At 39.5% G+C, this 26,760-nt stretch overlaps 1 protein-coding gene across 1 annotated transcript; it reads right to left on the reverse strand.

Moving 5' to 3' along the window:
• On the reverse strand, positions 1-21,797 carry MLYCD (malonyl-CoA decarboxylase). The gene is made up of 5 exons (XM_026058907.1): positions 21,246-21,797; positions 14,837-14,949; positions 12,937-13,093; positions 11,847-11,996; positions 1-885 (listed from the first exon to the last, which is right to left on the reverse strand). The coding sequence occupies exons 1-5, from the start codon at positions 21,795-21,797 to the stop codon at positions 352-354; spliced, it is 1,506 nt and encodes a 501-aa protein (XP_025914692.1). The 3' UTR covers positions 1-351.
• Between the last annotated feature and the right edge of the window lie 4,963 nt (positions 21,798-26,760).

Raw genomic sequence — 26,760 nt, forward strand, 5'->3', positions numbered from 1 at the left:
CATGGTTTATAAGTTTATTATCAAGAGAATAACGGTAGGGCTGAAGAACAGTCCATACAAGCTACCACTGGCTTGTAACTCACCRAGAGGATTTTGCTCACCCTTTAACACACAGTTCCGATTCATCGGTACATAAAAGATGTCTGGAACTTGTAGTGACTAAATCACAGCACATCAGGCATTGAATGTATGACAACGTAAACAAGACGACTGATAATCTACGTCATTTTGCATCCTGCTGTGCCGAATAAGCTTGCTTTATAAGGGGCATTCCCATTTGAATACAGACACTACAGAATATTACAGCTCTCTGCAGTGAGGAACGCCTGCTCTTTTAGCTTTTAACAGYATTCAAAGCTTGCTATTTTGCTGAAACTGAGATACCAAGGAAAGAACTTGCTCTGACGCTTTGATTTGTTTTGTCCCTAGGTACGCTGCACTGTTACTGGCTGTATCCTCTAAGAAATACCGGTAGTTTACCATCATGCCACAAGAAGCACCAATGCCCCTGGGGCTCGTGTCTGCCATCCAGTTTATCCGCCACATCACAGCGCCATTCTGAAGATGAAAATTTGCTACTGGATTGAGAGCATAGCCACGATGTTTCTCGCCATACAAATACCAGGCACAGAGTCTCATGAAYGGCAAATGGAGCACTTGGACCAATTTTTCTGATCTCACCCATTCATTGTTAGTTAAGAGTTTCTTCAGAGTTTCAGTGGTAGGGCCCCCTGYGATCTCAGAGATTTCCTGGCATTCTGATTCAGTAAACAGTTCATTTCTTTCCAGTTCTTTTGTTTGTGAGGAGAGGAGACCAACAAGCCATTTTGTGAATCCTGGGATAGGCGAAAGACTAGAAAAATCCTTTATCTGAGGAAGTTCTTTCTGCAGACAAAAGAAGAGAAAAAAAATTCATGARTTTTGTCATGACTGACAACAAGAAGTCTGAATGAAAGAACAGCTGATACCCTTTTCTTGATGTCAAGTGAAGACAAGGAATTCTGAGAAGAGAATTTACTGATACAGATAGACGGAAAAAAAAATCATCCCACCAGTAACAGGTTAGTGTCTAAAAAGCACTTGAAGCACTGAGAAATTTTGACAGTGACTGAACTACAGTCCACGCACACCATCTATTTAAAGGAATTTATATAGTGTCTTTCAACACCACATTCTGGTATATTCTTTTATAGACAGACATCAACAAATAAAAAACGAATAATCATGTAAAGCAAAACATACATTAGCAAAACCACGTGTTAGTTTTCAGCACAGCAATATAAAGAGTTAGAGAAGAAAACTGATACCAAAGTCAATCCTGCTGTAAAAGGAGGGGGGCAAGGAACAGAAGGAAGATAAACAAAATGGAACCACCACAGTGTTGTTTTAATTACTGTTCATATAGAAGGAAGCAGTGGTAAGAACAGAGGCATTTATCAACGTTAAGAAAATGTCTTAATGACAACAAAAAATTGTCTTTAAATGACTACAAAACACATTTTTTCCATTTTGAGTATTTCCCAGGTAATCGTTAAAAAAATCCTCATCACTCAAGGGGTTATCTTACACTAGCAAATGTTAATGGCCGGCACACTGCTAAGGTGTTTGAGTTGTACACGCACTGCTTGCACCCCCAGGTACCACTGTGCTCGGCACAGCGGAGCAGTCTGCGTTCTCTACCACGAGGACACAGAAGCCAGGGRAAGCAGGTCTGGCATGCCTCTGCCACGTATTGGAGCACTAAGCCATGCAACATTTGCTAATAACTTAGAAAGATAATTGAATGAATATTCAACTGATCATTTACATCTCCTTTCTCTTCCCACATTGAGCTTCCCAAATAGCTTACTGCTGTTCTGCTGGCTTCTGGCCCTGTGGTACACCAGTCAGCTCAAATCTACCACCCCTTCAGTCCTGCGACCCATAACTGCATAAACTGGCTAATCTCACCAGCTCCCGTCATCTGACCTTCATTGGATATTACATGGACATTACATTGATATGTAAGCCAAAGAATTCTTCTTTTACACAAGACAGGAACAAGAAAGGCAGACAGAAATTATAAACACATCCCCAAACTTCCTCTCCCTGGAGAACTGGATGAAGCAAAAAAGCAAATTATTTCATAAAAACATTCACTTCTATATCATATTGAACACAATGACCATTTCTATAATCAGAGAGCCCATGAGATCCTGATCAGGTCACATCCTCAACTAGTATGGCTGCCACGCTTAGATTATATATCACTCATGAGTGTTGATCTCCTGTCGACTTTTTCAAGTCTCCACTAAAGGACATTAAAATATTTTATTTTTAATAGTAATTCTGAAGCATGTTAGTGTAGCAGGATCTGTGAAGTATAACTATCAGGTTTCACTTAATATGCATTTCATAAAAGAAAAAATGCTCTTTGGAAATTTGTGGAAAGATATTTCTATGGAAGGTAACTTCTGACAACATCTCAGTGCTGATTTATACAAATTTAAAGACTGTGCTTATAAAAAAAACATTTATTAGGGTTGTGCCCCTGCTGCAGACCATGGCCACAAGGCGCATGAATATATAAAATCATTTTTATTCAGAGATTGTTTCTTGGAGTAGACTGTTCAACCATTTTAGAAAAGTTTCCCCTCTGCTTTTGAAAAAGAGCAATGACTGCTCTACTCAATTCAAATATATATACTTTATATTTACTTATATACAAACATATATACACACATATGTGTGTGTGTGTATGTATATTTGGAGATATATATTATACACATTTGGATAGATAGATAGATATAATTGGGGCAGAGGAATGGCAAAAAAATGAGAACAGAACAAAGCAATCCCATATACTTTAAAAAATTTTTCTCTTCCCACCACCCCCACTCCCTGGATGTTCCCCAAGGACAGCAACACTATTTAATTCACAAATCAGTTCAAARTAAGTTTTTAAAATTTAAGTACGGAATCAAATGCATTCACTAAATCTTCCCTTGATCACCTTTCATCTGGCTCCTCATAATGTTTTTCAATCAAGGAGTATGCCTAGTCATCAAATTTGGAATCCACTTTTCTTTACAGCAGCAGGATCTTAATTAGTATGATAAAGCAGAGTTACTCTTAGACGACCCCTTGCCAGCTACAGTTTCTCTGGATGTCACAGAGACCACAAACTTGCAAATTTTAACCAGGTACAACACTAGCTCCCAAAGACACTACTTTAGCACTATTAGCACGAAAACACAGATCTGGAAAAGAATGGGAAGGCAGAAAGATGGCCCAGAAGTGAGTTTTYAAAGGCTACTGGATAAATGCTTGGAGATATTTGTCCCTGCAGAAAGAGGCTGATAGCTTTCATTTTTGTCAAGATGGTAATGAGCAGCATCACTCGCTGCCTTCCCTTCTCTCTCAGCACCCTGAAAGCCAACCAGTGGTGACTCTGCAGTGACTCGCCTGTAACCTAGCTGCTGAGACAGCGTGCTGTCAGGTGACTTGACCTTTTGCATGCCAGCTCTTACCGAGGCTACACAAATCTCTGCCCAGAAGGGAGGGTCACAACTCCCTTCTGAGGATTCAGTGACCCAGGACCCTTCTGCTTGTCCACACAGTTATGATGGATGACAACACAGCAACCGTCTAGGATGTGACAGACCTGCAAATGAACATGGCATGGGAATGCAAACCTGTAAACTGTAATGAGAAGTACCCTCCTCATGCCAGCATCCTCAAATAGCAGCAAGCTCCTGTCCAAAAAGATTGGATTTCATAATGGGGGTTCATTTTTCTATGTCTTCATTCTCTAACATGCTTTAAAGTTTTCCTTTGGTCCATAATACAGAGAAGACGAGAGGTAGGGATGGATGGGTAGGAGTTTTCAAATTAATGACCTATCAATGGGAAATGCTAGATGTGCTGGTCAACAGAGTACAGATGTTACTATTGTGTGGGGCGGGGGGGGACCACCTGAAAACAAAAACAGGTTGTTAGAGGCTATTCTCCTCCAGGCGGGATTCAAGGAATACAGAACGTGGGGTACTTTGTTTGGTTGGGTTTTTTTCGACCCAAAAAAGGGATTATATTCCTCAAAGGTTGTCCATTTTTTCCAACTATAATATTTGATCCTATAAAAAAGTGCTTCTGACAACACATTGCTTGGGTTTCTTTCATGCATTCTTAAGAGATGTTTGRGGCTAAAACTTGAGAGGGGAAGAGAGGGAAAGTACTGTTGAAATTTAAGAAGCAGATCTTCCAGGTAAAAGGAAAAATGAATTGGACCATGAGAAAAGACTGCTTACCAGCAAGTCAGGTCTAGAAGTCTTCTGCGCTATCTCTGCTAAGAAAGTTTGAAAAGAGAGTTTGAAAACATTATTTTGCTGTTGAACAGGGCTAACAAACAGGGCTTTCCATATAGGAACTGAACCATGCCCATTGCCTCCAAAGGGTGACAATTCTGATCTCACCTCCCAGCTTGCAGAGCTGAGAGGGTAACAATACACAATGACAAAAGTGAAAACAAAGAGTTTCTTTCCRTATTTATGTATTAATGCTAATCCCTGTATCAAAGTTGCTAATAAAGTACTGTAATTCTGCATCACAGCGATGATAACTGCTCTGAAAATGGATAGTAAACAAAGAAGTGACCTGTTCACCAATCCCAATCCAAATTATTTATCAGGAAGTTAGTAGCTCCAACTCTATTAATAAACATAAGAGGAGAAATTGTGCATATTTTTTAAGAGAGATAAGACATGGGAAAGTGACCCCATTTTGAAGCTACAGTACTGACTACCACATATCTGATAAATGCTCAAGTTTAGGAGCTTATCTGAGGCAGCCACTTCTTGTAGAAAAAACAAATAGATGCAGTGAAGTGTGCACATTTATGTTGTTGCTAAATTGATGTGCTAGTTTCTACAGCTATTGGTGGAGATCCATTAATGTTTATTTTCTTGTCAGAAGCCCACACACCATTAAGAAGCAGCTGCTCCTTTTTTTTTCTTTTGGTTGGGTTTTTTAAAGTTTTTTTTTTATTTTATTGCAGAAGAGTGCAGATTTCTCACATTATCCATGTCTCATCTGAAACTGTCTTGCACTCTGAAAGCCACAGTCCAAGGTCACATTTTTCATCAATGAAAGCAAAGCCTGTTCGGAAATTATGATCTCCCCAGGTCACCAGATCAAATTAAGGTAGCAATTACCAACAGCCCAACCAAAAAGTTAAAATCTGCCACCAATTGTTAAGCATTCTATTGTGTGATATAGTAGCTATCAGTTTTCTCCCCAAATGCCACAGGCTATGAAATTCTAAGCAGTTTTCTCAAAGGCTTCACCACAGTTATCCATGTCTGTCATCTGCAGGCTGAATTGCTATGATGTACCTTCTGTAGAGCTATAGACCACGTAGAGTGGCTATAAACACATTCCGAATTAAATGTCTGTCTAATGAGAAATCCATCTGTCTACACATTCACCAGCACCTATCAGCTAGCTAGAAATGCATCTGCCTACTTTTCTTCCAGCACCTACTTCGGAGTTTTTATTTTTTGTTGTTGTTAATAGTTGTCTGAAATTACCTTAGAATTCTCTTCATTTCTGGGAGCAATACATGCTTAAAATTTAAAACAGACAAGACATTATTTACATTGTCTGCTCCCTGCATTACATATGTTAATGTAACTAAGAGATTACACAAAAGGCATAGGTAGCCAGTTCTCAGAACTGAACCAAAGTATTATCAGTGGACTAATGAATTCATCCCAACGCCTGCCCAACCAGAATCCAAACAGGAGATACCCAGAGAACAATAAAAACCCATTTACAGAAACACCTCCAAATTATCTGTGCAGCAGGTTTTTGCAAAACGACTAACAAAAAAGAAAAATCTTGGAATATTTAGAGCAGCACACTTCCTCCCAGGATTCCTTTATACGTGAAACAGGCTACTTCCCAGAGGCCCTGTTCTGATCTCCGTTGCATCCCTCCCCTTCACCCAGTCATACCATAATACTTGTGGCAAATGCCAAATCATAATAGCTAGGCAAAGATTAAGGATGCAAACTGCTAACTGTGCACATATGAAGAGATGAAACTGAGGGCCTATTTYTGTGACTCAACTTCTTACATCCTCCATCTGCTTAAATTAGTGAAAAACTCAAAAGCAGGGGCCGTTAACTTCTGTGCAATGTCTCAGACTAACAGTGCTTACACCGAGGGTTGTAATCTTCACCAGAGGCACTACTGATGCAATTTTCCTAATGGTACTGATAAAAAGCCATTTGCAAGAAATATTTTCATGATGGAATCTGTACTTGACATTCTTTGAAAGTGAGAAGCATTTCCCTACATACTTTCATGTTTAACAGTGTATGACCAGTTCAAGGAATTAGCAACATTTCTATGTTTGGACCTAATTTTTAGGTCCAAATTTTAGACCTAACTTTATAGGACTCATGTAGAGTCAGACATGCTAGCTCAATGTTTCAATACAGTTTTAAAAATCTTTCCAAATAAGGGCCTCAGCAGGGGAAAAGAAAAAAAAAAAAGAGTGGCTATTAGCATATTTCTAACTTAGTGCATGTCTTCTTCCGATCTAATGGAACTTCCCTTATGAGGAATGACAGCTGAGATTTCAGTTTTGAGGTTACAATGGCATTTACAAGTAGAAGTGTCAGAGCGGGTTACGTTAAGGCAGTCACATAAAGGATTTTTACTGGAGGATAAAAAGAGAAGTTTTAAGAGTTTGCAGTGCCTTGGGAAAATATGAGTCCAATAACATTCTGCAGATCAAACAGATGTCCACAAAAGTTAAGTCAAACAAATAGCAAGTTATAAAAGTGTATTAAACATCAACTGTTTGAATGTAATGAAAAACAGAAATTCCTCAACCCTTTCAAATGGTGTCTTCTTCCCCAAGTATTTTATTATCAGTTCAATTAAAGACAGTCTCAACAGATGTAACTTGGGACACTTAGCCACTTAGCAATGCTTTAAAAGAAGACTTGTTTATTACAAAGCAATGCAAAGGTTATATATGCATAAACACACACATTTTATATATATGTATTATATATATAATATATAATAAAAAAAAAATCTTTTTCCAATCACAGACCTCAACTACCTATTTTCACAGAAGCAGCTGGAAGCATGCTTAATGATATGTAATCTCTGACTCTAACAAGATTTTTTTGCCCAGGCCATATTGTTTCAGCTGCTGCCAATATAAAGTCAACTCAGCACTACTGTTGTATCGTTTGTCCCTTTTAAAGTAAGTGGCTATAACGCTGCTCCAAACTGTCCACTCTGAACATATCCTTGGAAAGGCCTTTGCTTATACCTGACCAGAGAGAAAGACAGCACACGCATGCAATTTAATGCACTGAAGTGGAATTTTCAGACTTTCGGAAGAAGGACAAAACATACGACTGATCACATGCCCTGCCTTTGCCCTGCAGCAATTTTGCAATATAAGTATTTTGAAGTTGAAACGCACAGGGCTTTTCTCCACTGAAAGGTGGAGACCACTGAGATGGGAGTCACAAAGTTATACAACGAAAGCTGAATGACTATGCATTATGAAAGTACATCAAATAATTCCTCATCCTAAACAGTGATAACAACAGTGTGATGTTTCAGAGTTACTTCACAGGTGTAAAATACGTAATGGGAGATGTTTCTTGCAGAATTCAAAACAATAAATTCAAGAACACCACTTTGGAACGAAGAGGAAAGAGWAAGGAAGAAAGTGTGAAGTAGAGAAAAGAAAAAAGTATTAACTACATCACAGAACTACAGAAAAATAGTAGAGAACAACATCCATCATGGATAAACTGTCCTGGATTATCTTTCTTCTTTTTAGCACTCTTCAGTCCTACAGTGGTACCAAGAATAGGTCTATCAGCAAGAAAACAAATGGTAGAAATAGAGAAAATACATGGACATTGCTGCACCTTTAAAATGGTTTTAACATGGCCCTTCATTAAAATCACTGTCCATCTTCAACAGGCCAGGGCATTATGTCCCTTTTAACACAGTAGTTAGAGAGTCAAAATAATCATACTCTCCTGCACTTACAAGTGGTGCTTAAAACACTTCTGGATTAGACTTCATCTTTTCCCTTCAGACCTCTCAAAAATTGTATAGTTTGCCACCCATGTACAAGAAGGGGGACTTTTGCTGTCCTGGCTTTACAGAATTATTATAAAATACTATCGCATAAGAAGATTTCTGAAATGCGTTGTAACTGCAGCATTCTGCATATTCTTTCTTCACATCCGTTCAGCAGAGACCCGGATAGCCTCACCGCGCATCCTTTGCAGATCTATCTGCTCCCCGTGCCCCCACAAAGTAAACCAAAGCCATGCTTTGATCGTGAATCAGAAATGTGCTGAAAGTCAGTAAGCAAAAGTCTTTTCTTGTGCCATGTTCCCACTATTGTTTTTATTAAACACAACCCCAGTAACAGGGTATGCTTCCGATTTCATAAGACTAGTGAAACCAACACACAAACAAGGAAAGTGATCTCACTCTACAAGGTACAGCTTGGAACGACGCTATCTGAAGTCGCTCCGGTGGCARAAAATGACTGATGGGGTGCCATACTTTTAAACTGTATTGCAGAACAAAAACTGGATTTAAGATAATACCTTATTTTGATGGTTGTGATTAAAAAAAGTGTGACTGGTATCCAGCTGGATATGCCTAATACTGTACCAAAAAAATGGATTTTATCATCATGCAATTTAACATATTAACCCCCCTCCTGCTTCAGATTTCTTAGATGTAACTAACCTTTCCTTCGCATTTGATAAAAGAAGGAAAGTAAGAGATATGGATCCATTTTCATGCACATCTTATACACTATTAATGGACATAACAAATTAATGATTTTTGTTTTCTGAAGTTAATGTCAAAACTACTGTGGCTAATTCTCTCGACTTAAGCAAAAAACCTTCGATTTATAATGAAGCCTGACTCAAGAGTAGCAAGAAATACCCATCAAAGAATGGGACATAAGTCTGCTAGGTATTCTATGCCCTAGAAAGATGCATGTTAATTCATTACAATAAAACATTAATGAAAACCTTATGTATTATAATATGATTCTTATAATGTTTCATAAGTTTTAGGGCAAGCAAGAAAAAACCAAGTCACTGAAATCTGTAATTACAGAATTCAGATCTACTTCACTTCCTACAAAAAGGGACAACTGCAGAAATACTACTCTGACTGAAATTTATATAGTTTAAAAACCCATGAAACTGGGATCTTCCCTCTTGAACACTAGTTTGATTCTTAGGGTAATTTCTGGCTTTTAAAATAGTTGGATGGATAGCCAAGTGAATTGGGGGGGAGAAGGAAAATGGACTAAGGTGCCTTATTATTCAGAAGCGAAGTCTACAAGGCAATGAACACTTTAGAAGTRAGACAAGATCAGGATGGCCAGCATTTATCTTTAAAAGGTCTGATCAAAAGGTGAAAAAAAGAAAAATCGGACCTGTAAATAAAAGCTGGTTTTAATGGGTTATTTAGTCAGATAGAACAACCGGGTCATCTACTCTGACCCCCTGTAATAACGGCCCGTGCTCCATTTCATAAATTTTCACCTGCACTCAGCTTGATAAATGTCAGATTGACTGAAATATAGTGTCAAAAAAGGTATCTGGTCCTGTTCTGAAGATACAAACAGATTAAAAATCCCAGCAATGCACGACAAACTGYCACTGTTTGTCCACCCAGCTGGAATAAATTATATCCATGCAGCTTCACAAAATACATTTTTGGGAATAGGGATGGGGAATACCAGAAGAGAAAGTTATGGCTGTTCCTGAATCACAGGAAAACAGCTTATTTCAAGTGTTCATAATACCTTTAAAGATTTTACTCCATGCCCAAAAAGATAAAATAGAGTATCTCTTTGCAGGTATGCAACATCCTGCTACACAGCAACAGTCAGCAAGAAATCATCTTTCTTGCAACAGCACAAATACGAAGAAGAAATATGTACCTCATTTACGTAATTTAATACTTTTCCAGGTAGCTGAATTATGTTTTAAATATTATAAATATATATACAGTCTAAGTTTTGCCACAATTTCATAACCAATTAATTTTAAGGATGTTGATTTCAGATTCACCATATAAAACTTTACTCATAGCAACATATCTTTCACAATAACTTGAAGCAGTATATGAAATTTAAGCAAGAAGGAAGAATGCTATCTTTGGCATTATATGAAATGTGTTTAGTTTTCAATATTAAATAAATTATTTAAGCTTGAGGTAATAATATTGTGATTAAGATGCATTTAAACGCTCTTCAGCCAAAGTGYTTGCTATTCATTGCATATTTCAGAGACACTGAGAGGGTTGGATTTTACAACGTTTAAATGTAGAAACTTTGTCGTAATGTCTTAAATAAGGAGCACGCTCTTCCATTGAACATGTCAAATTTTAGTACTTGCACATAGGTTATTGAAGTACAGTATCTCTATTTGCCTGTACAACTCACTCATAACTTTACTAGTATTGTAAACAACTTGGCTATGGACAAATACGTTGTCAACGGGGTTATTTTATGAGAGTAACTCAATCCTCCAGAAATTATTTTTCAGATGCAAAAGCAGGTAACTGCATGAATTTATTCAAATTTCGCCTCAGTCAAGATCAGACAGATGGCACAGCCTAATTATACCTGGACTACCGCACTTTAGACTGTTCATCTAAAAGCCATTTCAAAAGCAAGAAGCAACAAAATTCAGCCAAAATACCCATGAGGAAAAAAAAAAAAAACACCTTCAGGCCAGGCAGCTATGTTGCAGCAGTTGACTAATCGATAATTTTGCATAAGTAATAGTTTGATGCATTCAAGTTTAAGTTATTTTTGTAAATAAAACTGAAGTTCTAAACTACAGATTATTTTCTAAACATCACTACAAATCCAGATGTTGGAAGAAAGAACATAAAGAAGGGTAGTGACCACTGCCTTTAAGTGGCAGCTTTGTTAATATCTCAAGTATTAAAGACTGTTAAACGAAGTAGTGTACTTAACAGAAATCTTACTCTTTCACAGCACTTTGTTTAAATGAATTTTCATTCCTTTCCCCARCCGCTTGGAAACAGGTTCTCCAAGAAGTGCCAAAACTGCTAACAATACTCCCATAACATGCAATGATATTATATGAATTCACAGAACTGATTTGCAATAAAGCAAATGAATCCTGTGACTTTCAAGAGTTGAAGACTTCTTCCTTCCTGTGTAAAAAGAAGTGTCCAGACAAAGAACTCCTCCTGCCCTTTTTGTTTTTGTTTGCACACATATTTACTCAAKCAAGCAAGCATGTGCATTGTATAGATAGCAAATGGCAATTCATTTTAACAAACAAGAAAAAAGAATTACGTAWAGGAAATATCTTTGTAACAGCAGCGTCCATGAGATTCTGAGAGAGGAAATATTGACCTGGGGACCGGAAGGGAACCTGTTTGCCAGTGTTAACACACTCAACTGAGAAACAACAGTAAATCATATAATACACTACGTTGTAAAATAAAACTAATTTAAGCTACCTTCACTTTTGACTTTTCACAATTTGACTTTTAATCAACCTATGCATGTGATTAGACAAACACAGTTCAATCAGTGCATGTCAACAACATGACAGTATTTACATCTGGCAGTCATTAACCAACAGCAGAAAACATTCTTCCAACTCTTTCCACACCTTCAAAGACTGAAAGCATATGGGAAGACCAAGCAGCTCCTCACCCTGAGCAATGAAACAGAATGGAAACTAATACAGGAATGCAGGGGAGCACATTAGCCAAACAACATCTCAAGTGCAACTTGCCATACCTACCTGCAGCTCCTTTACAACCCGTTTGATGAGGTAAGTCCCAAGCTCCACACCCTGAAGTCCCTGCTGCGTCAAACTGATTGAATAGAAAATTGCTGCTGTAATTTTGTCCAGATCTTCTGTTTCTATAGGGTAAACTTCTTTCACTATGGCCTGGGAAAATAAGAATCAAAAGAGGTTAGTGTTGGTTATTACTATCATTATGGGGGACGGGGTTCTTCTTTTCAACTTTCAAATATAATTAATTTTTTTCCCACTGTTTTATTCAGTGACCTCTGTGAGGAACAATAAAGTTCTGGTCAAAAATAAAGAGTAGAAAGAAGACCTGTTTACCTATTAGCAAGTACAGGAAATAATAGTTGTACAAATTTTCAAAAGCACTCATAATTACTTTGAAGTTTTAATCTCATTTACTTTCTTTTCTCATACCACCTGCACTTGAACAAAAACCCACAATAATTTATATAACAGATATTCAGAGAATCCCTGTAATTTCTTAAGAGAAAAGCCAACTGAGCTGTCATTTCTTAAAAAAACAAAACAAAAAAAAGAAAAACAAACTACTAAATGATAATGCTAATTTGACAGCCCTAACAAAAATATTTTTTCAGCAAACAAAAATGCCTCCATTTTCAGTTTCTAAATACTGAGACTTCTTATATAGGCAATTTTATCACCCACAGCAATGAAAGTTGGGTGCAGTAAGGAATGGAAAAATTTGTACAATAAAGGTTAAATCACTTAGAGTCAGTAAAACAAAGTCAATGAGGGGGGCTGCACTGTTTCTTTGCACACTAGAAACACAAATTAGTTTCAGGAATGTGTAGAGCTATGTTGTATTCAGAACTGTACCGAGACAACAGATCATCTCAGAGATGATTTCTTGAGAAAAACACATCCATGGAAGCAATTACATCCAAATCACTAATTTTTTTCCTTAAACTAGGACACCATTAGCACCACATACCACCTATTGTTTTTCAAAATTATAGGAATAACAAATATTCCCGAAGTATTAGAAATTATGGTTTCTAAAAGGTATTTACTGCAATTTGAGCAGTTTGTTGTGTACTGAACGTAGCTGTGACTGTACCTGGATGCTGCTGGAGATTTCACTGGTTAGTGCCACATGCAAGACTATCAGTGGTTCTCCTGGGATTGCACAGTGAGAAAAAAAGTAGCACCTTCTATACGACCCAACTCGACGCTTCATATCAAGCCAGTTTCTAACAGGATGCACAGCTTCAGAACTCAATGGAAAAAAAATAAAATTATATTTTTCATTTAAAAATGGAAGCCAGCTGACCACCGTACAAGCTCAGTACTCTTCCCATTGATATCAATGACAAAACTGTCAGATCAAAAAATGAGAATCAAGCTATAAGTGAAAAAAGTAAAACCCATCCTGAAACCGTGACAAAGTTGAATATAAAGTGTATCTTGCATATCCAACTCTCTCCAGCTTTCTTTAGGGTAAGTTCATTACACGTTTGAGATCTCACTTGCACTCTGTGTTTGATATAGGATACCACATTCAGATCACTGTATCACTGAATGAGTCTGGACACACTTCTCTTCAGGAATTAGTTTTCCCAACTATGAAATAGAGATACCACAATCATCCTTGTAAAACATTTCAAAATTTTCACATGAAAGCGCAAAGAGACTTCTGACAGTAATACTGCCTAGTGTATATTTTAAAAGTTCAATTTGACATGTATTTCAAAATATTTCTGCTCTCCTACTCCGAACTATTCTAAAACRTATTTGCCACTGACACACCAACCCCCACACCATGGTGTCATTTGTTTTTAAAAGGATCTAGATGAGAGTCAAGGGTAGTTTGTAAATTATTCTTTTAGAAGGTTCATGTAATGTACTGCGTAGAAACAAGAAGGTGACACGTTTCACTTCAACCAGTTTTAGTAYCTTATCCAAATGCTTTAATATATCATCTTCAACAACAGATACACTTAGTTGAAACTAAACATGCTCAAATTTCTGCTAGCACTCCCACAGTCATGTCTTCAAGGAATCATTCAAAGTGTTGTTTTCCCTACTACTTACTGAAGGAGTCTAATGTGTATGCCAAAATACCCTGAAGACTAAGCAAGATAGTACTAGCTATTTTTGTTTTGAAAATCGAGGTTGTGTAAGCATTCTGTTTTCTTGGCCTCATTGACATTTAAGTCATGTACCTTCACAACTCCTTCTTTAGAGATTAATTTCAAGCTTTTTAAATGACAAACCACCACACAATGTAACTTTTATTCAGTCATCTTCTATTTGATCAATACAATTTTGAATATTTAAAAAAATGTCAGAAATAAATATTGTAGGTTTTAAGACAAGTTTATTTAAAAAAAAAAAAAAAAAAAGAGGCAAGAAAACCCAACCAAAGTGCTCTCTCCATACAGAGTTTACAACTGATTCTGGGCACCTCACCTCACTGTTTCCAGACAGGATGGTAAGCCCTATTACATTAGAAGTAAAAAATGCTACGGAGTGTTCTGCATCCCATGCTGTATCAGACTTCATAAATATTGGTTCTGCACCAATTTTGTCGCTCAGGGAGGACAGAGGGGAGAAGAAGGGGGCAGTGGTTATGGAGGCGGTGGCAGCAGCAGCAGGTGAAAGGGAGTGTGAGAGGCAGTGCAGCAAGGATCTTGGTTTGTAGGAAAAGTAACAGCAGCACCTCTGGGAATGTGAAGAACTGAGCAGGAGGGAAGGAAACTAATCTAGCTGGAAAATGAAGCAGTCTGCAAGCGTGGCACATGAGCTGACAGATCAAATTATGGGACTACGGTCCTCTTCACCATTTACTTAATTCAGGTTTAAAAAGAGTGCTCTTTAGCAACTTCAGTGCAACTATCCCTTAATGATACTTTGCCTATTGTTCAATATTGAAAAGTGTATCTTGAAAACAGAGGATCTGTACAATCATGTCTGCAGAAAGTTCCCATCAGCAAGTGTTAGCAATTTTTAGCACTTACTCACTAATTTTTTGGAGTACTTCACAAGGTGATTGCCAAGTGACCCGTTCCAAATTTAGGAATCCTGTCGAAAACCATTCTGAAAGCATGTTCTTTAGAACTCCATTCATTTCCTGCAAAAAGAAGAAAAATTGACTCTTTTGATAAATAAGCAGGTGGAACTTAAGAATGTGGGCAAAGACAGTCTCGATTGTTTCAAACTACAACACTGAGAAGTTCGGGGAAACTATATGCTTCTGTTTGAGAAGATTAACTGCAAAACAGCTCAAGCTTTCCTCATATAGGACTAAAACAATGCAAATATTTACCAGATACAATGAATTTACAGCCAGTAGTAAACTGCAGATAGGGAAATGGAAGAGAACACAAAACAAAGAAGATGAAAAGGAGATACTAAATAGAAGTATTTGAAGTCTTGACAATCAGGCAGCAGTTGCAGAGCTGTTCAGATGCGTTAATTTAAATACCATGAAATTAATCATGGGAAATTTGACAGAAATAAGGACTTGAAATTTCTACTACCTATATTAGTTTTAGTTGTCTAAAATTTCTCATTTGAGTTTAGAAAGACTTCTTGAACTCAGCTCAGCATGGATATCTCTTTAAGAAATTCTAGGGCTTCTTTTTTTTTCTTTCTTATGTTGCTTTGTCTATAGGATACAATATGATACTACCAACAACTTACCAGCAGCTTGGTCAGAACTTTCTGACTTACATTCATTTACTTAAAAAACAAAAACTCCTAAGCTTCTCTTCAGACCTTTATTAAATAGCCAGTGCTATACAAGAGAGACAAAAAAATATGTTCCAATGTACTTTGGCTTGCTACATTTAAGCAAAAACAACAAAAGCAAAACATAAATCCATCCAGAAACCAACAATTACTACTTGAAACATCTTTCCAAAGTTGAATTATAGTCTCAGAACTTTCCTGTGAAAGCAAAAATATTTCCTATCATATCCTAAAAAAAGATGAAAGTCATAGAGGTACTTTTTAAGAAATACACATCAAAGAAGGCTCCTGTTGGCCAAATATTCCAAGATGGAAAAAAAAAAAAGAAAAAAAAAAAAAAGGAAAAGACTGCTTTTATGACCAAAAGCTAGTTTAATTCAGCATACTAAAAAAACTTGAAAATTTTCAGACCCAGACTGTGCTTGCAGCCAACTGAAATCAGGTATTCCAATTTATACTAATCCACCCAACATTATAATTAAATTAACTCTTTCCAGAAAAAAAACTTAGAGCAAAGTTGATGATGATGACCACACTAGTGGCATATACAAGGTAAATTCATGGAAAATCCTGGTTCTTTTCCATACCTGAAGTGCAGACTCAAATTTTCATATAGAAGAGTTTCAGTTTCCTTTTTTCCTACGAACACCTTTTATGTTTACTAATTTGTGTTAGCCAAATACATTAGCTTTTCCATTTGGCATATACCTTTGTCTGTGCAGAAATGGCTATTATACAAACCACTGAGAAGAAAACAGACATTTGTCTCCATAGAACAATAACATCACTTCTTTCATGCGTGAAATTTTATACCATCTTTCTACATTTTTTCAGTAGCACCCTCATAAATACAATGAAARAAGAGCTTGTTTATCGAAGCATAAATTAACAAATACTACAAATACTGAAAATGTCAAAGACATCATTCCAAAGGCATGGAATATCCACAAAGTCTTCCAAGAAGTCAAATCTGCCAATACTTGCAAATTGGTTCCAACTTTGTTGCTCTTTCTCAGTAGGGCTCTCTTTCAGTTATGTAATACACTAGGTAGATGTGCTGAAAGTCAGCTGTACTTTGACCTGCACCTGTACCATCATTAACAAAGCTGAACATGCTAGTAAAAAATATTGTTAAATGAGTAGGAAACCAAAATAACCTAAACAAACTCATCTTGAAGTGTGCTTACAGGGTAAGCAAACCCCATGGGAAAATGATGAACGCTACAGAACTCCCCAGCATAAAAAGTAACCTCTGAAGAAAACGTGATTGGGACCATCTGCCACAAGTATCACTGAAGAACTGAGAGTTAATCACATTAAGCAGAATCCTCCCTAGTAAAGGACAGTCCGCCCAGTTTTTCACTGACTTTCTGATCAAAATACTCCTTCCTTCTCTGTCTCAAGGTAACATCATTGCACATAACAGCAGCTAGAAGAAAAAAAAAAAAAAATCAACAAAGAACACGTAGCCTAATAAAGATAAGTGACCTTAGAAAGGACTAGATCAGTGATGTTGAAACTTTGCAGCTAGGAGAGCCTCAGAACTTATTCTGGTGAGAGAGGCGTATGCCGCATACCTTCCCCTGCCCAATACTTGGGCATGTGTATGTCCATTGCACACGTACAGCAAGTCTGATGATCCTGGGGGCTTACTGCTCATATTTTATAACTGTGCTCCTGTAGTATCCCCAAAAGAGCAGTCTGCAACTACCAAAATATTTCAGATTGTCAAATTTCTGTAACATATTACCATGAAAAACACAAAATGACTGCTGGCTCAGGGCACTTCAATACTGGACACGTTCTGACAGTACACCTTAGGGTAGCAGTAATCTACTCAAGGAAAGCAGTGTTTTTGCTGATGCTTCCRTGCCAGTGGATTAGAGAAAAAAGTGCCAGGTAAAACAAGCTGTATTAAAAAAAAAAAAAAAAAAGAATTGTCTGCATTCAAGCATCTACATGAAGGGCTCAGGGCTCTTTCTGGCATGGCTAGGTCACTCAGGAATTGCAGCTCCTGAGCAGTACAACAGAGCAACCTCAACACAGCCTGCATCACCAACAGCTTCATTGGCAAAAGCTGAATCTGAGTTGAATCTTAGTCTCATCTACAGAGTTATCTTCCCCCCCCCCTCCTTTAAATACATTTTTCCACTCTAACCGTACAGGTATAACTCAAAAAGAGCATTCTGATTGCTTTGTTTATTCTGGCTTTAAGGTAGTTCCCTTGTGAATCCTTGTTTCTGCGCAGCTCTGAAGTTTTTCAAAATAACTATAAATCATTTTGAGCAGATATCCCTAGGTGTAGTGAAAGTCTCTATGTATTTCAGGGTTGTTTGTTTTCTTTTCTTTTGTAAGGGCACCCTGTGAGCCAGAAAAATAAGCCAGAGTTGTCAGAGCTGGGGTCAAACTAACCTATTCCTATAGCTCTCCTGTCATCCATCTGCTTTCTGGAACACCAACACCATTTCAAGCTGCGGTCCAACAGCTAGTAAGGAAAACTGCTGATGGCTGCACTCCTGCTAATCACTATTTTGAACATACTGCTCTGCATCCACTGGCAGTAACATGGCTCAGATGGCAACGACCAATCTGGGAGAAAGCCAGTTATACTACAGGGAGATTGATAAAAGCAGAAAAGGAAGGAATCTGATACATTTTGCTTTTTTGAAGTAGCTACAGGTTTAAAAAAAGTACACTCTCTGCAAGAGGATATAATGATGCACTCTGTGAACTGAAGGTTACTTTTGAAGGTGTAGAATGCATTGTAGAGTTATTTTTAGGTCCAAGATACAGTGATATAAAACCAATGCAACTGTAACCATAGAAGAAAGTAATGGCAGGAATATTGTTTATAGGAATTACAGCTGAATTTAAGTAATTTATCAGTTGTAAATAATAATGCTTTATAAAATTACAGTGCAGTCTGAAGCCGAAAGAATTACATATGTTGACAAAACTTAGCACAGAAAGACATTAAGTATTTATGCTTTCCAAAATCATGTTTAATACAAGTCATCTGAACAAAATGTTGAGTTGTATTCAATATCATACTGTGTTAAGTCTCTGAAAGGTTTGATTCGAACGTTAATATTCTCAAGTTAGGTTCTCTTATTTCATAAATTTAGTGGTAAGTAAATTCTTATTTTCATCCCAGAGGCCTTTCTAGTCATCAAATTACACTTAAATATTTATCTTTGCAAGGAAAAGGATTGGAGACATTTCATTTAAAAAATAAATAAATAAAAAACACCCAACATTTGTTATTCTGAATTCCAATTTTAAAGTTGAGTGATGAGGCATACTCAGATTAGCACTTAAAATTACTCAGCTATACTTTGATTTCTATTAGATAAGTATAATAAGTGTGATTTTTCTCATTCCATGTTCTTGCTATAAGACAGCAAAATACAGGCTTTTCGATCTCCACATGACCTCCTTATTTTGGGAACAACAAATGGGAAAACTCTTAGAGGAAAATTTAGATTAAAARTTTTGATTAAGGAAATTTGCCTTTCTGATGAGAGCTATTTCACTTTCGCTCTCAAACAAATAAAAAACCCTATAATGAAAATTCATGTACAGATATTCATAGATAAACAGATAAACATAGTATTAAACAGCAGTAACTAACACTCCATGTATATCAAACAGATGGCTCAGTTACTGCTAGTTGTTGGTTGAGTAACTGACAATACTATATATATATAAAAAAAAGTAATTGGCTAGGCCTTTCACAGTTCAGGAATCTTTCTCCACGGCTTTGGAATGTTTGAAGTTTTAAGCCTGATCTGCCTCATTCAGGCATGGTGATCTATACACCTATTTTGGTTTTGCCAAGTATTTCAGTTTCTTTGTTTTTTTCCAAATTAGTTTTAACATATAGATACAGAATCCCCTTGGTGAGATACTGAAAGATCAACCCATCAGCAAAATGGCATTAAACAGTGTCACACAAATAAAAGGGGAYTGTTTTACTGGTTCCTGCATTGCTAATACTAATCACTTCCATTAAAAAAAAAAAAGCACTCAATTGAGAAAAAGACATCAAAAAACATCAAACATGAGCTAGGGAAGTTTTCAGCACTACCATTGTCACTGTATTTTTTCATCTCCCCTTTTTTCACACCATTTTGCTCTGCTTTAGACAATGAGTAAAGTATGCAAAAACGTTTTCAAGTGACCTTATCACCTGTATATGTTATTTTATTGAAAGCTACTGAACAAACAGAACACACCAATGCTTCATCAACCAATATCTAACAGTGCAAACTGCTTCTATGTGTTGATGTTTGAGCATATATAAAAATACTTTATATTTACACTACAGTAGTGGCTAACCCTCATTTTAACAGGTCTTTCAAAACGCAAAGTAGAGATTAAGGACTGTCTAAGAAACATTTCAGACAGTTTGGGCAAAAACAAAATCCCAGTAGGCTTGATAACGCATTCTGTAATTTTCTTCCAGCATCAAGAACAAGTCAACATGCCGTCAAGTGCAAAAGAAGACTACAAGAACAGGTATGCAGAAYGAAGCCCAGTCGTAATACACAGCATGAAACCAAGCATTCCAAAACAATATTTGGAGAAGAAAATGCAACAAAATGCTTATGACACCCTTTTTATTGAAGCTTTAATTTTGAAAACAATATTTTCCTACATTCAAATGGGTATAATGTTTCTGAGCATACTGTATCAGTTGATATCCATGCATTCAGCTGTTTTATACAGATTTTTATTTTGCTAATTTTTGCAACATCCATCTGTTTTTACTTAAGATGATCCAACTGGATGTGGAAACCAATCACAGAACATTATTAAATTATGTGATGTCTATTACCTATCTTAATTGGCAAGTAATTGCCAGCTTTTGCTGCTATTTCAGTTATATGGTGATGGTGTTTAATTTACAAATATGCTGTATTTTTCTAGCAAATTTAAGAACCCAGCAGCGATGCCAAAAACATCTTTTTCTTGTCCAACTTGTTTTGGATCTGAATATCGACAAGCAAGTTATGCTCAGCACATCTGYGCAAGTCGCTGTCTTCCAAAAAGAGCCTTTACTGCCTGCTGGGAAACACTTTCATCAAATACCTGCCACTATTTTCTGCTACATCATTCCTGCTCCCAAAGCCACAGCATGGCGCCATGCTGCCTCACATCACCTCTGGCGACGTYCCACCTCATCCATTTCCTCCGCAGGCCCAAGCTGAGTCATGACAAGTCCTTTCTCCTAGTGATATCCTTCATCGTTAGCACGAGGCGGTTGCTTTGTCGCTTGTGGCACTATATCAGGCTCATGAGTCAYGCTGCTGCCCGTCACTTTCCGCTGCAGCGGGTCACTGCTCGACGGGTACATCACCAGCTGCATTACCTTACGCCATGCCACACCACCGTGGCACTTCTTCCCTTGCCATAACACGACCCTATTGCAGGTCTCCTACTGCCGATGGCTTTGGAAAGCCCATGGCTTCACACCGCTGGACGCGCCCTCCCTGCCCCTCCGCACGGGGCAGCGAGGCCAGCTCCCGCCAGTGCCAGGGCCCGTGGCGAGGCGCTTCGCTCTCACGCCACGGAGACCCCGATGGTGAACGGGGTCCAAGGGGGGACGCGGCCCACCGGACCGGCTCCGCGAGTGGCACCCGCGACGCCCCAAACCACGTCCCCTCCGGCCCTCACCTTGACGTGCGGCCCGTCCACCGCCTTGGTGGCCAGCCCGTCCACCAGGTCGCCCCGCAGCTCCACCAGGAAGCGGAGCCCGCCCTCGAGGCGGCCCAGGTGCTGGAAGAGGCCGCGGTACTGCGGGTTCAGGTAGTAGCGGAGCCGGTCCTCGGCCTGGAGCAGGGCTCCCGGCTCCCTCCCCTGCTCCCGGGCCTGCAGCACCTTGGCGCTGAACTCCGCCACGCGGCCGTGGTCCACGCCGAAGTCGCGGGCCAGGCGGGTGAGGAGCTCGGCGCGGCGCGGCCCGGCCTCCAGGCCGCGGTAGTAGCGCACGAACTCGGCGCCGCGCAGCTCCGCCGGCGGCGGCGCCTTCTCCTTGGTCTCGTAGGGCGGCAGCGGCGGCACGGAGCGGCTCAGCAGCTCCTCCATGCCCGGGGCCGCGGCGGCGGCGGCGCCCTCGGGGCCGCGGCGCGGGCCGGCCGCCACCGAGACGCGGCGCAGCCCCCGCGGCGCAGCCCAGGGCCGGCGCAGGAGGCGCCGCGGGCTCAGGCAGGGGCCCAGGCGGCTCATTCCGCCTCCTGCGACAGGCGGGGAATGCCCTGCAGCCGGCCAGGCCGCAGCGCCGCCTCCGGGCCCCGAGCCGGCGGGCTGATTGGCTGGCGCTGCAGACTGCCAGTCCTCCTCACCAATCGGAAGCGAGAATAGGAAGGGCATGAGAGTGTGGCATGGGGTGGGAGGTGCGTGGTTCGGGCGCCATCTTGAGTGTGGCGCGGAGAGTGGCGGGCCGTTGCGAGGCCTTCCTGAGGCGGCGTCTCGCCYCGTGATGGGCGCTGTGCCGGGCCCCGAGCAGGCCCTTTGCCCGCTTTCTTCTTGCCCGGCCAGAGCTTTTCTCCCCTTGAGTGCGCTTCCCTTCRCTGTACTACCCCACGGCCTTCTCGCCCGTCACTTCCATCCCTCCCACAGTCGGGGCTGTTTCCCCCGCAGCCCGCCCGTGCCTCAGGTAGAGGCCTGAGGYGAGAGGGGCGTTGCGTCACGTCGCGCCTGGCCTGTGGCACTGCCAAGGCGATTYTGGGTGGCATCAGTCCCAAAAATGGTTTGTCACCACTGTCTCATGAAGTCAGCAAACCGGGGCTCCTGGAAATCTGCAGACTCATCTGTGGATGTGGGTACAGGGTTACTGCACAGCCTCAGGGAGCCGGAGCCCCCGCCAGTGCCTGCTCAATGTGAAATAAGCGCAGGAAATTGCTCAAATTGGGTTGCATAACCCGAGGACGCAATCTTGCAAGTTCAGTGCCCTTTGGTACCCGTAGCAAAAAACAGGACTATTCATGAATAAAGCTGAATACATACATATTTTTCCTGGTTCTGTAGYTCCAGTCTTACAGAGGTATCTCCTGTTGACGTCCCTCCTGCCTCCATCCTTACAGTTGTTCTGTGCCCATTAAACCAAGCAAAACAGAGAGGTCAGGCGGATGTCAATGAGATTAGGACTGAGCGCCAATTCTCCTGATCCTGAGAAGCACAAGGAATTCTTGTTTCTCAACAATTTAAATAAAAATTGAGGACAGAATCAAGCCTTTTCTGCCAATGGAAAAATAGACGTAAAAATGGAGCATTACTATTAGTGTGCAGTCTAATTAAAAATTTCTAGACCAATATGCTAGAGCTCCCAAAGAACAAAAAGAAAGTTATTCCAGCAGTATAGCACTTGGGAACTGAGGGTCATAAGGTTGAATACCCTTAAGGAAGGGAAAGTATGACTCAGAAGCATTAAAATATACAAAAAATACTTTTTAAAAAAACATTTGGATTCCACAGGCAATGAACTAAGTTTCAGAAAATCCCATAACAACTTTATAACTTCATTTTCAGCAAAAGTAAAAGCCCTTAAAGCTGGCTGGTTAGTCATTCTGCTTCACCTCTGCAGGAAACGTGGGCTGTCACAGCAAGCTTCTGTCTGTGTGAGATTCTCAAGCTAATATTTTCAGATGGGCASAGGAACCAGTGAGCAAGATTTTTCACTGGATAACACGGTGATACTTGTACAAGTACTGCTTATAAACAGCAATGCTGCACTTTTAAGTGGGTATCCATTAGCTAAGCACAACTTTTTCCATTTGAAAACCAAACCAAAACAGTGTTTAGCAATGCTCTGTAACAAGAGGTGAACAGACCTTTTTTTTTTTTTATCAAGGATAATTAGAAATTGAACTTTTTCTCCATATATTTTCTAAGTTACATAATAATGATTTTAGTATGCTCTGTTTGTCAGACGTGCAATCATATAATAAACCTCTCCTAAAAACCATGATGCACTGATTCTGTTAACATAAGCCTAAAATTTGCGTCAAAGATCTACTTGAGCCTCGTTGGTCCATCTGGCTGTTTCTGTTAATGTGCTTCAGCTTCTGAACCAAATGGCATGAAAGGGCTACTTGCGACTCATCAGCCAGAAAACCTAGCTACCTTGTGCACGTAGGAATCTGCAGGAAGTCACCTCAATCACAATCCTGTGACCATGGTAAAGAAAATGAAATCAAGTCATTAAGGCATTTACGAAAAGGCTTGTAGGAAGCCTTATGCACCAGTTCACCCCCTATATGACTCAATGATCCCTGGAAATTTCGAGAAGCCCAGGGTTGAGCTGTTAGTACAGGAAGGGCAGCAGTGGAAGTTGATGGCTCACAACCTCCCAGGAAACGGCCAGCATTTCTCAGAATCAAGTCCAACATTTTTAGCTTTTAAAAATCCAAAGTAGAATCCCTTTTATTCCTTTCAACAACCCTCTCAAAGTGGCCTCGGCTACTGTTCTTACAATAGCATAGTTTTCTTACATAAACCACAGGCTATAAAGACGAGCTGCCTATATTGTTCACCTGTGAAAAACATTGTGGTGCAAGCTATAAGGGTTTGTGAAATAAGAAATTCGTTTTGAAATCTGACACTCCTTCTTTTTTCTCCTGGAGAAAACTATTATCTGCTTCAGCTGCTGCTTGAAAAATGAAAAGGTGGCTCTTTCTATCAGGGCCCTGAGGGCACTAACAGGCCTTAACAGCCCTGACCTGCCTCACCTGGGGCCACCCCATGGGCCCATTTCAGCTCAGCCTGGGGTAGTCAGTCCCTCTCTGAGCAAGGCTGCAGGATTGCTGGTGTCTAGCTTGGCTGTGGACCCTGTTGAGCTGGACCCTGATCTATGCACTGATTTCTTGACTTCTTCTTGGACCTACYTTATTATGSCAGCCTTGCCTGGCCTTGCTGACCCTGGTTTCCACCRTTGGAYCTAATTCTGGCTCACATTCCTGCCTTGACCTTGGAYCTGCCTCATTGCTGTGGACTTGCCTGAGGACCTGGGCTCCTGGCTGAACCTGGCTGCTGCCCTGCTGGGGTGCTGCAGGATGAGTCCTGGCTGTCAAGGTCTTGGCCCTGCGTCCCCCTTGGCTGCATAGGGGCAGCCACCCCTCGCTGCTCCCCAGTGCTGCCTGTGTAGCTGGAGATTCARGAGGGAGATAAGTGCATCATTTAGGTCTATGTGTTCCCCCCCTCCCCTTTAAATAGCAAAGACTTTGCTGAGCTTGGGATGCTTGGAGATGGATTAATGATGTTCTTAAAAAGTGAAATATTCTTTGGTTTTTGTTGAAAACCTGAATACTGTTATCTGAAAGCTGGAGAATGAAATAGGCTAATTACAGCTTAGCAGTTCTTAACTTTTAGTCTCCAAGTAAAAAGATAAGACTATAAAAAGGTAGAAAGTCAATCTGATCATTTGATTTCTTTTCTGAATCAGTTCAAATGTTAAGCCAAAAAAAAAAGTCTGGATTCTCAGCTCAAGATTTCCACTGTACTGGATGTAGACTGATTTATGCTAGATAAGAACACAGGCCTGTGTTTATTTTAGTATTTGCGCTTGTGTTGAATGGCATGGAAGTGTGTGTAAGAAAAGAATCTTAAATGAGGAACAAAACATGCTCCAATTTAATTAAAAAACAAAAAAAGCAGAACAGTTACTAGTGTCAAATAAAACAAGACAGAGCCATGCATTTTCAATAAAACATTGTCTGTAKCTCTATGTTATTTCTAGGGAGGCTTCTAACCCAATGTTACAACCCACACCTACTATAAAGGTGTCATGACTTTGATACTTGCATATACGCATAAATTCTTAGAAGTATATCCAGATTTTCTTGGGCTAAGCATAGCTGTCAAACTAAGAACTTGTTACAGAAATAACTGATAGAACAYATTAAAAAGGCTTAATGACTTGGTTAATTGAAAACAGCCTGTTTTGGTTTGATATTAGGAAAAAGGCTAAGAGATGATAAAAGGCCTCTTCCCCTGTTTTTCTTTCAAGGCTGGTGAATTAACAGTGCTTCCAGGGTCATAGCACAGGGGTAAACTGTATTGCAAGCTCTAAATGCATTTGGTAATAGCTTTGCTAAGAGTTTGTAAAGTGACTTTAAATGAGAGAGAATCTTGTTTTGAAGATTTCATAAATCTCATAATGTATTATTGGAAAAAAAAATTCTGCTGTAGCTATTTAGTAAAAAGCAGAATCTTTTTGGCTTTGGCACTAGCTCTTCAATTACTTAGGCCCTCCAGATAAGCAATTTTGAGGGTTGCTTTGTTACAACTCCCAAAGCTCTTTGTTTAAAATTAGATAGCAAAGTTCTATTGTCAGAGCTGTAGCCAGTGTTTAGCTTTAATCTTAACTTTAGATAAATACGATATTGTTTTGTAGAACTAGCTGGCTGTAAACACAAGAGGCTCGTATGCAGCGGCTATGGAATAAATTCTGTGCTCTCGGCTGAGCGGTGTGGCTGGAGTCTTGTTTAAGGGTAGCTGAGTTCAGCCTATTATTCCTGGTTCCTCACATCTTAGTGATTATTTAATTCACCTGCAGTGAGTAGCCCATGAGGTAAAGAAATACTTAACAGGATATATGTCTGTCTTTAAGACCATGAAAATATTTATTTCAYGTGATTAACTTTTCTGTATTGAGTAGTTCTCTGAAATTATGAAGTTAAGGGTTTACTTAGGTTTCTGCAGAACTGGGACTTTTATGATAAAATCCTGATTTTGAAGTCTTACTTGTCCTAACAGCTTTAAGAATGACTATCACAGCTGACTGTGGGCTATGCTGCAGACTTAAGAAATATAAGATTTCAAGATTTCAGTCTATAATTAAAATGAATGTGAACTTGTTCATTTTCAGTCAAGGCTACTAAGTACAATGTTGGAAGTTTCTAATGCATGTATGACTGACTTAGATCTGCTTTATTTTTGCTCGGTGTTCTTTTCTCCTCTCAAAGGATTTGATAGATCCTTATAATTAGTGAGGAGATTGGCACCATACTCATGAGAAAAAAACAACAAACCTCCAACCCCTACTGATAATTACCTTTTTCTTTAGTATGAAAAATGAAAAGTAAATATGTTTGAAAATGCTGGCTGGAGTTGCTTGCTTCCCTTGTCCGTGCGCCCCCTCTCCCCCCCAACCAAACTGTCTTTTCATTTCATTATGAATTTTGTCTTTCTC

Source organism: Apteryx rowi, unplaced genomic scaffold (assembly GCF_003343035.1).
Source record: "Apteryx rowi isolate R43461 unplaced genomic scaffold, aptRow1 scaffold_1, whole genome shotgun sequence".
Lineage (NCBI taxonomy): Eukaryota > Metazoa > Chordata > Aves > Apterygiformes > Apterygidae > Apteryx > Apteryx rowi.